Here is a 16,873-nt window from a genome sequence, read left to right as displayed (position 1 = left end):
TGGATAATACCTTAATCAATTGATCAAAGCCCCAACCAGCTACTGGACAAATCAAAACTGTTTGACACTTGGTAAGATGCAAGAAGAAGACAATCTTTCTTTTGTGGTGTTCTTGCCAAAAATGTACAATCTGAATCTAATAAAAAGGAAACATCAGGCAAACCCAAATTGAGGAAGAGTCTACAAAAAAACTGACCTGAAATCTTCAAAAATGTTAAAGTAATTAAAGTCAAGGAAAGACAAACTTTTAAGAGTGCTGGAGACTAAAGAGATGTAATTAAAAGCAATGTGAGCACTTGACTATGAAGGACATTGATGGGACAACTGGCAACTGGAACAGGGTCTGTGGGTTACTTAGATGGTAATATATCAGTGTTAATTTCCTGATTTTGATCACTGTGTTGTGGTTAAGTAAAAGAATGCCAGAAATTACACACTGAAGCCTTTAAGATCATGAGGCATCACTGGCTCCATGGTTCAGGGGAAAAGATTCTTTGTACTTTTCTTGCAACCTTTCCTGTAAGTTTGGAATTATTTCAAAATTTAAAATTTTAAAATAGAATCATAAAAGTATTTTTCATAATAAACAAGGGTAGCCGTTTTAAAAGCTCAGAAAAGCTGATTTCAAAGTTCATTCTCTTATGCAGACTTAAAAATAAAAGAATAGCTCCAAGAGAAAAGATCTGCCAAGTAAGATGTTTTTCTCTTACAAAATGGAAATTTAACTTCTAAATTTACTTCACATAACTTGCAAATGTAAGCAGTTATCTTACTTGGGAATTTTTCATTTAACCAACTTCGTTTTCTCTTGACTTTTCCAGGTATTCAGAGTTGATGTTTTTTCTAAAATAAACCATAGACTATATTTGGGACAAAGTGATACTAAGAAGTACAAAAGGCTTTTTCTCTAAGTGTTATGAAAAAGACTTCAAATTTAAATAAAGCTTACAAAGAAATCATAAAACTAATTTTAACCCCAGAACCTAAAGTGCAATTTTAAATTCCTTTTATATAGGCAAAAGGAAACTATAGTATTCTCACTACTTAATATTCCCAGTTCCGCCTAAAACAAAGACATAAATTAATTTTTAACAATCATTGTCTCAAAATTCTATGAACATTTGGAATAAGTATTTACAACTCTCAAGCCTGTAATCCCAGCACTTTGGGAGGCCGAGGCGGGTGGATCACGAGGTCAAGAGACCGAGACCATCCTGGTCAACATGGTGAAACCCCGTCGCTACTAAAAATACAATAAATTAGCTGGGCATGGTGGCATGTGCCTGTAATCCCAGCTACTCAGGAGGCTGAGGCAGGAGAATTGCCTGAACTCAGGAGGCAGAGGTTGCGGTGAGCCCAGATTGCACCATTGCACTCCAGCCTGGGTAACAAGAGCGAAACTACGTCTCAAAAAAAAAAAAGTATTTACAACTAATGCTTACTCTTTGCTTGAAATTTTTTATAATCTCAGGAATAGAAATTTAAGAAATAGAAGTCTTCTCATTTCACTTTGCTAAGAACGTTCTTAATTCTTACATATTGCAGGTCCACTGGATTCAAAGCTAAGCCAAAAATACCATGCAAAAGACTGCCTCCTAAATTATTTAAATCTCTTTTGTAGCAAACTTTTCCCAGAAACAGAAACATCCATACAGAAATTCTTACCTTTTTATCAAAAGTTTATTTGTTATCCTTTTCTCATTTTCTGGCATTGAAAATAGGTGAAAAAATTATTTGCTGTTATTTGCATATCAAATACATGGTTTCAATGTGGTCGGCTGACTCCTTTGTGTTCATTAAAACCATTTTCCTCATATCTAAAGTGAATCTTGATATCTGTGATTTATGTTTAATATAGAGATGGGAAATGGTGAGTAATCTAACGTTAGTCAAGTCTCATGTATTCTTAAAAAAAAAAAAGCTCAAATAGTTGAATTAGGGTGATGAAGTTATACTCAAATCTGAAATTGTAATGAGGCTCCTTTCTGAAACTTAATGACCCATTCATTTTCTTTAGGTTTAGTTTATTTAATGTTTTTCCCCTTCATAATACCAACTGAGGTTTAACTCAATAACAAATGGTAACTATATAAGATTGTATGAAATAGTCTTGGGCTATTTTTTGGGAAGCTCTTTGATTTGGTATCTACATTCCAAAAGTCAATTCTCATTATTACATGAATTTAAATGGCATTCATAGCTGCCCCCTTTACACAAACAGGTGCTCAATAATAGGGCTTATTAGAAAGACACTGGAGACCAGGCTGGGCATGGTGGCTCACACCTGTAACCCCAGCACTTTGGGAGGTCGAGGTGGGCAGATCACTTGAGGTTGGGAGTTCGAGACCAGCCTGACCAACATAGAGAAACCCTGTCCCTGCTAAAAAATACAAAATTAGCCAGGCATGGTGGTGCATCCCTGTAATCCTAGCTACTCGGAGGCTGAGGCAGGAGAATCACTTCAACTGGGAGGCAGAGGTTGCAGTGAGCCAAGATCGTGCCATTGCACTACAGCCTGGGCAACAAGAGCAAAATTCTATTTAAAAAAAAGAGACCCTAGAGACCAAGAAACTTCCATTCCTTCCATTCTAGTCCTAGATATGGAAGTAGCTAACAATTTTGGACAAGTCATTTAACTTCTAGTCTTTGGTTTCCATACTTATAAAATGGAGACAATATCCTATCTACTTTAATAAGGTATTATTAAAATGTTTATAATTGGATAATATATTGAAGCATTCTGAAATAATATCAGTTTATCTTTGTTTAGCAATCTCAATTTTTCAAATTCTTCATCCTGGGATTGGAGTTATTAAAGGCACTTGTTTCTCTTTATTTAAAAGATTTATGAAAGGCTCCTACCATGCCATGCCTGTTCCTATGGTTTCCCTTTCCCTCCACAGGAAAAATGTAGTGACAATTTCAGATTGTCAAAAGAGTAACTGTTGAAGTCGTTAAGATTTGTGACAAATCACAGCCAAAAGTACTTCATTGGTAATAGCTTGTTTGAGGCTTCCAGGGAAAAATAATAATGTCAGATTTGCATTTGCTGTCTTAGAATATTATAGGATATTATGCTGCATAAATCTAGATATAACTTTTATTGAGATAATTTAAAAAAAAATAGAACATGATTTTAAAGGTGGTATGTCTCTTGTGGAGGGAAATCTTGCTGAAATTTTACAGCTTCTTAGGTTAACAGAGAATGTGTCCTGTTTGTGTACCTCTCTAAATGAAAGAATTAAGGAGAATTATTTCATTATTTATAGTTTGGTTTGTGGGGGTGAGAGAGGGAATGAGAAAAATCCTAAGACATCCTTGGAACAATTTAACACAAAATATACACATATATAGATCCTGAGATGTTACAACAAATTAAAAAATATATGGATCAACATGATCCAAATGGTTTCCAAGACACCGTTATAGTAGGTAACAGCCATTTTATGGCGTGTGCTCCATGGATGTCCACATCATGCCAGGAAAACCCTACTCTTTTTTTTTTTTTTTTGTCTCCAAATTTGAAAGTTAGTCTTCCAGAGCAGGTGGCCAGTCAACATCTACAGACTAGAAGGGAAAAAAGAAGTCATTAAAACAGATATTACTGTTGTGGTAAACAGTTGCTGGTAATGCTGTATAAATAGTTTTAATATAACGCAACCAAAGAAGTAGCATTTGAAGAAAAAAGCTATTGAATACCATAAATAAACACTCTCAAGTCTGTTCTAGGGATTCTTGGGCCTGAGGTCTTCTGAATTAATTGAGTAGCCAGTATTTGGCTACTCAGTTGGTTATTAACTTTTTGACTGATAAGAGAATACATTTAAATTTTTTAAATGGTATTCATGGGGCCACATTTGGTGGCTCATACCTTTAATCCCAGCACTTTGGGAGGCTGAGGTGGGCAGATCACTCAAGGTCAGGAGTTTGAACCAGCCTTGCCAACATGGTAAAACCCCGTTTCTACTAAAAATATAAAATTTAGCCGAGCATGGTGGCACACGCCTGTAGTCCCAGTTACTCAGGAGGCTGAGGCAGGAGAATAGCTTGAACCCAGGAGGCACAGGTTGCAAAAAGCCAAGATGGCACCACTGCACTCCTGAGACTCCATCTCAAAAAAAAAAGCTGGGGGAGTATTTATGGGTACAAGCAGCAAACAAATGCAAGTGGCTACACCAATTTTCCCTCAAAAGTCTTAGAAACTTTTATTATTCTGATCATTTTCATTCTCTCACCTTGCATTTAACAAATACTTAAGCAGTCTATAAGCCTATATAGTCTTGTTTGTAACATGGCAACTAAATGTGAAATAAATGATTATGAAAGATGACCTGGAACTAGAAAAGGATTAAAGATCTTTGTGCTTTATTTCTGTAGAATTTGTTTCTTTAAAATCCAGTTCAACTACCTCTACTTACCTTTATTTTGTTCTTCTAGAACGAAACCTTGACCTTTGAGTCAGAATGAAATTACAGTAAGCAGACTATTTTGTCTCCACATAAACACATACCAGGTCTACCAAAGGCTAGGGGATCTACTTTAAGAGAAAGTTAAAAAAAAAAAAAAAAAAAAAAAAAAAAAAAAAAAAACACTGTATCTGTGGTTTTTATTGACATTTAAAGTTTAAAAGATGAAATTGTTTACTGAAAATGTTTTCATTAATCCATGAGTCACTTCACGTACTGGCCTCAAAAAAATTTTTATTAGAAAAGCTTAAATAGCTATTTGTGTGTGTGTTTTACGAATCTCAAGAAGACATTTTGATTCTGTTTCAGAATATAGCCACATACCAAACACCCAAATGTAAATTGGTTTTTTTTGTTTGTTTGTTTGTTTGTTTTTTGAGACGGAGTTTCGCTCTTGTTACCCAGGCTGGAGTGCAATGGCGCGATCTCGGCTCACTGCAACCTCCGCCTCCTGGGTTCAGGCAATTCTCCTGCCTCAGCCTCCTGAGTAGCTGGGATTACAGGCACGCACCACCATGCCCAGCTAATTTTTTGTATTTTTAGTAGAGACGGGGTTTTACCATGTTGACCAGGATGGTCTCGATCTCTTGACCTTGTGATCCACCCGCCTCGGCCTCCCAAAATGCTGGGATTACAGGCTTGAGCCACCGTGCCCGGCCCCCAAATGTAAATTAATGAGTGGCTTCTCAAGCTGAAAATAAAACATGAGTGATCACAATCTGTGTGTGTGTGTGTGTGTGTGTGTGTGTGTAGGGGAGGCACATTGTAGTGCTTAAAAAGCTCCACAGGTGACTTCAATGGGCAGTCAGGGTTGAGAAACACTGGCCTGTGGGTCTTTGACATTCCTAACTGTTCTGAGAATTAAGGTCAAAAAAGATGAATGCAGGCCTGGGTAACACGGTGAGACCCCATCTGTACCAAAAAAAAAAAAAAAAAAAAAAGCCAGGCATAGTGGCTCACATCTGTGGTTCCAGTTACTCAGGAGACTGAGACAGGAGGATCACTTGAGCCCAGGAGGTCAGGGTTGCAATGAGCCGTGATCGCACCACCGCACTCCAGCCTGGGTGACAGAGCAAAACCCTGTCTCAAAGAAAAAAGGCTGGATGTGGTGGCCCACGCCTGTAATCCCAGCACTTCAGGAGGCTGGGGTGGGTGGATCATAGAACCATTCTTACAGTTATTTTAGAATTTAACCTTGTTTCAATTCAGACTATAAGAGCAGAAAACTTGGACCACATCACAGGGGTCCTTACAGAATTCCTTTTATGAATAACCATTGGCTCACCTCACTTTCTACCCTTGTGAATAACTGTTTCTGAGTAGGCTGCTTTAAAGTCTTTATAAAAACACAACAGGTATGGGAATGAATTCTCTAGAGTCCAAAGGATATATGGAGAACACTTACAGTTTTATTTCCTTGCTTGGTTTAAGCATTTATAGATCTGATACTACATGTAAAGCACAGTTAGTAAGTTAGCTATATATTTGCAAGGAACATAAATGAGACCTCGCATTTAAAATAAAAATTCTGAAGACAGTCCCTCCCTTCAATACAATGTTTCTGTGAGATTTTCGCCATTCTCAAATACCTATGGAGGTGAGTAGTACTAAATGGCTTAATGCCAAAGAGCGTAACTTTGGCTGAATTCAATTTGCCAATGTGCATTCCACAATAAAATGGCTTACCTCAACATCCAGCTCCAGAATGTCTGCAGTCACATTCATCAAGGACCCAATGTTTGGCTTGGTTCTCCCAAAGTCTCCATGTACAAATTCTTTAATGTAGCTGGGGTTTGTTTAAGGAAAAAATGAAGATAGCATGCTGTATCAACTATTTGGTAGGATTTGACAGACAAAAATAATAATAAAACTGGAAATGTTATATAAGAGAGGTTACTTCTGAGCTCTGACTTGTATGTCTTAAGAACTAAGCTTTGGCAAGCTGGTTCCTGGCAGCCAACATCAGAACTGGGAAATGTGTTTACATCAAACTTACCAAAACCATTCCTTTCTTTTTTCTTTATAGCTCATCACCAAGTGCCAAGGTGTGGATGTGGATATTATAAATTAACTGTAGCTCAATGCTTTTATTAAAAAACAACTTTGCCACAATTTCTGTGTAATAATCTTGTTAGTTCTATTTTTTAATTATGGCAATTGGCACCTGCCAGATGGTAGGTTTCCACAGAGTCACACACAGAATGATCTCAGTGATGGCTTTCCTTGTAACATGACCCAGCAGCAATAGGCTGGAAGGAATAATAAGACTATTAGTTTAGTCTTAATGATGGCTCTTCGGAAGGATTATCAAAAGACCTACCATCTAGTTTGCTAACATGGTTAGCAAAAGAACTAAGTTAATTCTCTCTCTCTTTTTAAGGAGCAACTTTTTATTTCTCTCATAAGTCTTCAAATTTTGAAATCAATAACTAATTCTAGAATTTGTTTTTAAGATTAACATTCCTTACACAGGACTGTACTGCAGCTTTGACAATACTTATCTAAAAGATTTATTTTGGCCAGCATTCAGTAAAAATGCAGCATTATGTTCTGTTCTACAAACCAGCATTTAGTAGAAAATAATGGAACCTGAATAGAAAAGTAAATGTTTCCAGATGATGACAAATCTATATTATAATATGCTGATATTATATCCTCCTTTCTGAACGTTTTACTCACTCTACCTTTGCTAAATATTTTGACTCAAGCATAAGACATGTAAGTACCTCGTAAATGTCTTTTTTGCTAAACTCATAACTACCCAACAATTGTTATTCTTGTTCTCTCATTTTCTTTAAAGAATCCTCCCTCTGTGTAGCAATGATGAGGAGAAAAAACCAAATAGCCCCAGAATAACCAGTTAAAATGTCCAGAGAGGTTTTTTTTTTTTTGAGACGGAGTTCTGCTCTTGTTACCCAGGCTGGAGTGCAATGGCGCGATCTCGGCTCACCGCAACCTCCGCCTCCTGGGTTCAGGCAATTCTCCTGCCTCAGCCTCCTGAGTAGCTGGGATTACAGGCACGCGCCACCACGCCCAGCTAATTTTTTGTATTTTTAGTAGAGACGGGGTTTCACCATGTTGGCCAGGATGGTCTCGATCTCTGGACCTCGTGATCCACCCACCTCGGCCTCCCAAAGTGCTGGGATTACAGGCTTGAGCCACCGCGCCCGGCCCAGAGAGGTTCTTATTCATAACTAGAGGGACAAGGTTTAAGTCAAATAAGCTAGCTCAGTGCACCTGTCAATGTGAATATACAAGGTATATACAAAGTAAATTTAGTAAGTGAAAAATTCATATACTTTGGTATATAACCATGTGGCATCTAAAGTTTTAACAAATAGTCTTTCTTGATTAACACCTTAAGTACATGTAGATGGCTGGTTCTAAAACTGTTTTAATAGAATTGAAAAGACATCAAATTCTACAAAAGACATTTCTCTTTGGCCCACCAAAACTAAAGGCCAGAATTGGGTAAGAAGATTTTTAAAAATATATACATGATTTGAATTTCCATCCATAATATGCAAATATGCTCCAAACAACAAAGATACAAACATCTGTCCACTGGAGTCTAAATTTTAGAAGATTTTAAAAGTAGATAACCTATACTTGGCTTAGCTGAGTAAATCCAGGTCCTGAGGTGGGGCAGAGAAATAAGTGAACGCAGGCTGGTGGGGAAAGACAGGCAGATTAGTTGCAGCAATATAGGAAGAATGGTATTTGGTGATTAAAACTTGCTTTTTCCACCATATATATATATATATATAGTGTGTCTCTGTGTGTGTGTACATATATATATATATATATATATATGCACACACAATAGTACATCATTAGTTCTATACCAGTTAGAAGGTATTTGTCACTTCATGCTATTGGATCACAGAATAATATAAAACCAAGAAACAAAAACTAGGAAGACCTTTGAAAAGTAAACTAAAGCTAAGCCTACTGGAGCTCCCTGATGTATTTTAATCAGCAACTCAGTTCTGATACAAAAATCATTCAAGTCAGGTTAGATTATGAACAAATTATCAGCCTTGGACTACAGATATTTTAACTCTGAATCTCAACCTTTCTGTAACATAGTCAAAGCTCTCTGCAGTCTGAAAATGGAGCTAACTAATGATATGGCATCTGAAACGTTTTATTTTTGTTTTCTTCACAAGGCCTGTAAAGAAAAGAATATTCTCTGCCGTACTGGGCCAGTGGCCAAGAAAAGATCACGATGTAAAGTAGTGCTATTCCCATCTACTACCTGTGTTTAATCACCTAAGGCAAATACATGAAATGTTGAAAAGACTCAAATATGCTCATGAATACGTGACTTGCAAAAAATGTCAAGACAGCAAGTGAACCCATCAGAAGTATTTTCTGAGTACTGTGCGCTCAGCACTGGGTAAGGCACTGTAATTATAGGAAGCAAACTTTAAAGTTGACATTGAATGGACTGCTACCTCAAGGTTTGGAATCATTTTGAAAAACAAATTTGGTGGAGAAAAAAACACATCCAACAAACAAAATCGATTCTTCTTCAGTACAATTCTCTCCCGAATTCCTCCCAGACCAAGCTGACCCTGTTTTCTCGGGCAGCACGGCCTTTTCCCGTAGAGTTCCGGTTCCCCGGCGGCCGCAGGCGGAAGGATACGTGCCGGCTTGCGTTTTCAGGCGGAGGCGGAAGTGGTGCTCATCCACATAGTGCGACTCCATGGAGTGAATGACGCGGGCTCGCACAGCCAGGGGCCTTCGGTGAAGAACGCGTAAAGGTGTTTTCTGGTCGATCTTTAAGTCCTAGGGGACAATATGACACGCAGTCCCAGCGTCAGAGCTTTGCCACCCAGTGAAGCCTGCCTTAGCCCTTCCCTCGCCATCCGAAGCTCAGCACGGATGTTTCTTTTAGAGGACTCCATCTATCACGGGGTGAGCACTAATGGTAAAATGAATTGTGTCCCCTTAGCTTCAAACTCTGTGGGACTTCTCGTAACCCAGTCTAACATTACTCGCTTTCTGGGCCCCAGTAACGTCGCCATTTAAAGTAAATAGGTCTCTTTTACTCTCATATTTAACAAACTGGTGAAGGCCCTGGAGTTCTGGCCTGCCCTTTAGGTCCATCGGGCTCCTCTAAAGGACAAGGCCCTTACCTTTGTTTCCTAACCCAACAGAGCAACCCAAGAGTGGGAATTTCAGGCTGGGGTGAGAAATGGCTGGTTGCAGAAGAGGGAGTATCAGCATCACTTGGGTGTATGGCGGTTTGCATTTATTTGAGACAGGGTCTCACTGTCACCCAGGCTTGAGTGCAGAGGTGCGATCTCGGCTCACCGCAACCTCCGCCTCCCAGGTTCAAGCGACTCTCCTGCCTCAGCCTCCCAAGTAGCTGAGATTACAGGTATGCAACACCATGTCCAGCTAAAAAAAAAATTTTTTTTTTTTTTAATTTGGTAGTGGCGTGGTTTCACAACATTGGCCGGGCTAATCTCCAACTCCTGACCTGAGGTGACCTGCCAGCCTCAGCATCCCAAAGTGCTGGGATTACAGGCGTGAGCCACCACGCCTGCCGAGTTTGCGTGTTTTGAGGAGAACCACATACCTAAAAGACTGCATGTCTTTTTACATTTAAGATTTTTTAGGGACACAGGCTTGTCCTTGAACAATTTCTCACGAATTGTTCAAGTTAGATATTTTCTTTTATGTCACAAGATAAAAATTAAGAAATAGACTTTAATGCTGTAAAAGGTCAACTAATTACAAGTTTTAAAAATAAATGTTGGGCATAATCAGAAATTTGGGTTCATAAGAACTGAATCCTCTGCAATTTCTTGTTGGAACAACTCTTCCTAATTTCCATGGTTCTTGAGTACAGGAAAGCCTGCTAAGGAAAGAAAGGTCTGGGTCTGGTCTCTCCTCTATCAAGTTCTCCACTAAGAAAAACAGAGCAAGTTCTGATGAAGACCACATTTGAAAGGGTGTGACTGCTTTTATCAGAGTGGTGAGTCAATGGCTCCTCCTAATTGTGATTTTTATCATTCTTTTATTTTGTTATAGAAATACTTTGTCCTGATGAGATAAGCTGTCTCCATAAAATCTGATTTTTCTCTGGTCAAAGAGACAATTAAAAAAATACATAAATAGCCGGGCGCTGTGGCTCAAGCCTGTAATCCCAGCACTTTGGGAGGCTGAGGCGGGTGGATCACGAGGTCAAGAGATCGAGACCATCCTGGTCAACATGGTGAAACCCCGTCTCTACTAAAAATACAAAAAATCAGCTGGGCATGGTGGTGCGTGCCTGTAATCCCAGCTACTCAGGAGGCTGAGGCAGGAGAATTGCCTGAACCCAGGAGGCGGAGGTTGCGGTGAGCCGAGATCGCGCCATTGCACTCCAGCCTGGGTAACAAGAGCGAAACTCCGTCTCAAAAAAAAAAAAAAAAAAAAAAAAAAATACATAAATAAAGGACAAGGCTGAACTGTACAGGAATCTATAAAGACATGGCTTCCACTTTACAGTAGAGAAACAGTGGGCCTTTAAATTAACAACTATCTATGGAGTTCTCCTCTCCCCTGCTTCCTTTACCTTTAGAGTAACTTCCAGTACTTTGACCATGAGGCAGTCAGTCAACAGAAATACCACGAGCCTCATGTCTTTTTTGGTTTGTCTTCATTTGACAAAAGGAAACCACTTCATTTATTCTAACATTGCACTCTGCTGCTACCATACTGCTGAGCTTTTAGAAACACACACACACACACACACACATACACACAAATATAAGCTTTTTTTTTTTTCTATTTTTGTTTTAAGAAATAGGTTGCTCCTAAAGAGGTGATAATTAGTAAATCTGAAGTGACTTTTTCTCAGAATTGGGAAGTAAGTCCCGATTCTGAGATAGTTTTTATAATTTTTATGCCAACTGGAATATTTGAAGACTAAAATCATTATTTGAAATTAACTAGTTGTATCAGTCTACTTGGGCTATGGACCATTAAAATAGACACTATCACCACTTAGTCTGTACCTATAAAAATCATCTTTCAGCCCAGGCTGGAGTGCAATGGCACAATGATGGCTCATTGGCCTCCACCTCCTGGGCTCAAGCAGTCCTCCTGCCTTGGCTTCCCAAAACGTTGGGATTACAGGCATGAGTCACTGCACCTGTCCTCAGCATTATTTCTGAATTATCTCTATGGCTACCCCCAAACTATGAACCTATTTTTTTAACCCCCGAACTGTGAACATATTTTTTTAATGAGTTTATTTTTCCCACAGCATTCTCAATGACTCATACAACCCATGTGAAGGCATAGAGAAATTCAGAAATTCATTTTGCAATCTTAAAGATAACCATATATGTTATAACTACCATCCTAAGAACCTTACATAGTACAGCCAAAAGCCAAAGGGCCTTAGCTATAGAATCACAGGACCTGAGAACTGAAGAGGCCATTGGAGTTGATCTAGTCCATCCCCTCATTTTATAAATGACTTTCTTTAAGCCGGTGAATGATGTGTATGTTTTCACCAAAATATTCATACTATAAACATTATTCTGTACTTTGCTTTTTTTTTTCATGTCATAGGTGCTCCTATGAGTTATAGATATAGACATATATCTTTTTTTCCAGCAGTTTTAGGTACATACTAATATATAAATTAAATAGGGTCATATGCTGGGTTTTGTTTTTGCTTTTGTTTTGAGACAGAGCCTATTCTGTCCCCCAGGCTGGAGTGCAGTGGCGCAATCTCAGCTCACTGCAACCTCTGACCCCTGGGTTCAAGAGATTCTCATGCCGCATCCTCCCAAGTAGCTGGGACTACAGGCATGCACCACCATGCCTGGTTAATTTTTTGTATTTTCAGTAGAGATGGGGTTTTACCATGTTGGCCAGGCTGGTCTCAAACTCCTGGCCTCAAGCGATCCACCCACCTCAACCTCCTAAAGTGCTGGGATTACCGGCGTAAGCCACCATGCCCAGCCTGATTTTGTTTTTTTTAATAGCTGTATAATATCCCAATGTACTCTACTATTTCCTTATTGAGGGACATTGATTTTGTTTCCAGTTTTTTTTTGTTGTTGTTGATTTTGCCACTTAAAGCCATTAAACATCGTGTACATATTCTTATGCACTGGAGTTTTATTTCTACGGGACAGATCAGTATATTTTAAATTTTTGCAGTCATTGCCATGTTGTTTTTGAAAAAGACTGAAACACGACATTTCTACTGAGAACTCTTCTCCATTCCAAGCCATTGATAGGTATTGTTAACCTAAGGGGAGTAAAGTGATGTCTTATTGTTACATCAATCTGGAGGTGGAACCTTTTTAAATGATTCTTGGCCACTTGCTCTTTTTGAAGCTAACTGGTTCATATTCTTTGTCTGTTTTTATCTGTTGTGTGTTCATATTTTTCATGATAATATAAATCCTATTTGTAGTATCTTTTGCCATACAATTTGTTTTCTACATAATCCTCTATATGTATATACATATACATATATGTGTGTTTGTATGTTCTTAAATCAGCAGTCCCCAACCTTTCTGGCACCAGGGACCAGTTCTGGAAAGACAATTTTTCCATGAACTGGGGAAGGAGGGTATGGTTTGGGGATGATTTAAGCACATTACATTATTGTGCAGTTTATTTCTATTATTATTACATTGTAATATATAATGAAATAATTTTACAACTTACCATAATGTAGATTCAGTGGGAGCCCTGAGCTTGTTTTCCTATAACTAGAGGGTCCAATCTGGGGGTGATGGGAAACAGTCACAGATCATCAGGCAGCAGATTCTCATAAGAAGCTTGCAACCTAGATCCCTCACACGTGTGGTTTCCAATAGGGTTTGCGCCTTTTATCAGAATCTAACACCGCTGCTGATCTGACAGGAGACCAAGCTCAGGTGGTAATGTGTGTGATGGGGAGCAGCTGTAAATACAGATGAAGCTTTGCTCTCTTACTCGCCATTCATTTTCTGCTCTGTGGCTGGATTCCTAACAGGCCACGGACTGGTACCACCAGGGGGTTGGGAACCCCTGCCTTAAATCACAACATATAATCCTCTATAGATTCTATACCTTGTTTATTTTTTTTTCCTTAGCACTTACCAGAAACATTTTCCTGTGTGAATAAATATTTATCTACCACATAATTTTCAATGGCTGAATAGTGGTAGCCCATTATACAGATAAGCCAATAATATTAAACCAGTTCCTTCTGGTAGGTCATCTAGATTGTTGTAAAATATTGCCTATTTAAACAATGTGGGAACTATATGCATCTCTGTGCCCATGTATGCTCATTCCTTCCATTTTAAGGTAAACTATTTTTATAAGAACAAGTGGGGGCAGGTAGGAAGAAATATGCAAACAAACAGGCAGACACTCTACTGTGACATACTCAGGTATGGGAAAACTTCACCTGTGCCAAAATGCATGTGCTTTACATATATTATCATGTGTTTTATTCATGTACTTAATCTCACCATCAGTTCTATTAGATAAGTGCTATTTTATATTTGATAGATGACCAAAGATAATAATAGCATTGCCAAGTGTTTTCTATGTGCCAAGTACTGTTCTAAGTGCTTTATCTAATTAAACTCATTTAATTATTTTAACTAATTTTATAGATGAAGAAAGTGAAGCAGAAAGAGGTTAAGTAACTTGTCCAAAGTAACACAGCTAAGAAATGCAGATCCAGGATTTGCACCCAGGCAATCTGTCTTCAGAGTGGGGCTCTTCAACACTGACCACACTGCCTCTCCAGTGGGTTAGATGAACTGCACAGTCCTTCAGCTAGTCAGTGGCAGAACCAGGCTTAGAACCCAGGTCTTGCAGACCCCAAAGCCCATGCCATGTGACTTGCTAGTAATAAACTAGAAGACAATGGGGCCTTTGATAGGCAACAGAAAAATGAAATAAAAAGAATAAGCACATTTAAACTACCTTTATGTCATTCAGGAATTCAATGTCTTTCTTCTGTATCACTTTATTTGTCCATATTAAGGCACTGTAGGTCTTTGTCTTTTCTTCTTCACCTTCTTTCATATGTCCTATTGCCTCTCTAAACAAAAACAATTTTTAAAAGTTTGTCCGAATATATAAGATACAAACAAGTCTTGCCCTAAGTTAACCTTTCTTTAAAAATAGTTCCAATGACATATAACTTACATATAATTTCCCAGTTTTAACTGCGCAATTCAATGGTTTTTAGTATGTTTTCAGAGTTGTGCAGCTATGGTAACAATCTAGTTTTAGAATACTTTCATCACCCTGAAAAAGAAACTTTGTACCCGCTAGTGTCTCTTCCCATTATTATTTTCCTCCAGCCCCAGACAACCATTAACTGACTTTTCATCTCTATAGATTTACCTATTCTGAACATTTCATATAATGAAATCATACAGTATGCAGTGCTTGGTGTCTGGCTTCTTTCATTTCAAATGTTTTCAAGGTTCATCCATGTTGCCGCATGTGTCAGTACTTCATTCCTTTTTATTACCAAATAATATTCCATTGTATGGATATATCACATTTTGTTTATTCATAGACACTTGGGTAGTTTCTACTTCTTTGCTATTGTGAATAATGCTACTATGAATATTCATGTACAAGTCTTTGTGTAGATGTATGTTTTCATTTATCTTGTATATGCAATATCTAGAAGTGGTTATGATTTGCATTTCCCCAATGACTAGTGATGTTGAGCATTTTTTCATGTGTTCATTGGCTATTCCTATATCCTCCCTGGAGAAATGTCTACTTGATCATTTCCCCATTTTTTAATTGGGTTGTTAAGAGTTCTTTATACATTCTGGGTACAATTCCCTTATCTAGATATATGACGTGGAATTGAAACATCTCTTTTGAAATAATCTCCAGTGAGCCTACTCTTACCTTGTGACAAGCTGCAAGTCACGTACTTGGATTTTGTTAGATGAGTTATTAATTTTCTGTAGTAGCAGAAAAAGAAAAACAATTAGCAAGTCTAGCTCAGTTACAGAGTTGCACAAACATGACGATTTCCATGTCATGAAGTGGTTTACCTGCTGAAGTTCCTTAATTTCTTGTGAAGTGAAATGTACTCTATGAGGATTCACCAGCTCAATTGCAAAGGGCCTTCCTGGCAGCACACACCCCGTCATGAAACAGAAACGTGTTGATGGAGTTAACATTTGGGCTAATGCAAGAGGGTTAGGAGGTGTGAAAAATGGGTTGAGCTCTAGAGGACTGAAAGTTTAGTGACATGACTACATCTGAGGGAGGGAAGAATGTGTGAGAAGAATCAACGGGCTTTTTGTTGGGGCAGAGAGGCTACTAAACCCCAGCACAGGCTGTATGTGAGAATGACTGCTTTCCCAAAGGTCGATGAACAAGCCTGTGTTAATTACAAAATGCAGTTCAGATAACCACTAATTAACTTGGTTACACTAATGTAAAGTTGTCACATGCAGCAATGCCCTGTTGAAATCCATCCTCCTAGTGATCCACTAGTAAAAGGGAAAAGCTTTGGTTCCATGAGAGGAAGGAACTATAAATCTCAGATAGTTCAAGATTAAATGTCATCATGTTTCTGGTAATGTAACAGGGTAAAATGAGAGACATGAAGGTTAAGACAGCAGAATCACTTTTTAAATAGAGATGTACATTTTGAAAACCGTACTGGTCCTCCTGAAATGTTATAAATGAAATGATTAATAATCAAACTTTTGGGAAAAAAAAAAAGCAAGCACCTTTTTATTAATGTACATACAAGTCCCTTATAACCTACAGGTATGCAATTAGGAGGGCCTCCAAAGAAATGATTCCTGTTAAGGTATATTTCATATAATTCATAAAGGGACCTCTATAATCCACAAAGCTTCCTCCCTTGGAGAAGCTCTGGGCCTTGCTCACTTTGGTTTTCACTGAGTGACTATGCTAAGCCTGCTGTCTATAAAGGATGATAATCAGAAAGTTAGTTCTCATCAGGTGATGCTGTTGCCGTCTTACCATTTCCTAATGTTCTCACATCTACATCTTCTCTTCCAGAGGATGAAAAATTGAAACCTTTGAAAAGCAGATAAAGAAAAAAAATTAGAGACATAACAGCCCTAAGATATTCATTCCCAACCTTTGGTAGAAACCCAATTGAAGGTCTTCAACAATCTACAGGAGAATCTCAAGGAAGAGTCATCATCCCACCTCTAATGTTAATCTCTACTAAAAATAGTAATGCTAATAGTAAACACCATTTATTGAGCACTTATTATATGCCAGGCATTGGATTAAAAATTATATATATATATATGTATATATATATATTTTAGAAATGAGGTCTTACTCTGTCACCTAGGCTCGAGTACAGCGGCGTGATCATGGCCCACTGCAGCCTCAGACTCCTGGACCTAAACAATCCTCTTGCCTCAGCC

At 38.3% G+C, this 16,873-nt stretch overlaps 1 protein-coding gene across 6 annotated transcripts in view; it reads right to left on the bottom strand.

Annotated features, from left to right (window-relative positions):
- Window positions 1-1,837: 1,837 nt before the first annotated feature.
- The window catches only part of PUS10 (pseudouridine synthase 10), a 71,911-nt gene continuing 56,875 nt past the window's right edge, over window positions 1,838-16,873 (bottom strand). For all 6 annotated transcript variants that reach the window (XM_039478893.2, XM_010333572.3, XM_074399541.1 and 3 more), the window contains 7 exons: window positions 16,455-16,511; window positions 15,509-15,585; window positions 15,360-15,415; window positions 14,409-14,526; window positions 9,115-9,257; window positions 6,153-6,252; window positions 1,838-3,567 (listed from right to left, as the gene is read on the bottom strand). In XM_039478893.2, the coding sequence (XP_039334827.1) occupies window positions 3,529-3,567; window positions 6,153-6,252; window positions 9,115-9,257; window positions 14,409-14,526; window positions 15,360-15,415; window positions 15,509-15,585; window positions 16,455-16,511 (590 nt within the window). In that variant the 3' untranslated portion in view covers window positions 1,838-3,528. The remainder of the gene's footprint in view (window positions 3,568-6,152; window positions 6,253-9,114; window positions 9,258-14,408; window positions 14,527-15,359; window positions 15,416-15,508; window positions 15,586-16,454; window positions 16,512-16,873) is intronic.

Source organism: Saimiri boliviensis, chromosome 1 (genome assembly GCF_048565385.1).
Source record: "Saimiri boliviensis isolate mSaiBol1 chromosome 1, mSaiBol1.pri, whole genome shotgun sequence".
Classification (NCBI taxonomy): Eukaryota; Metazoa; Chordata; class Mammalia; order Primates; family Cebidae; genus Saimiri; species Saimiri boliviensis.
This window is presented reverse-complemented; position numbering and strand designations above follow the sequence as displayed.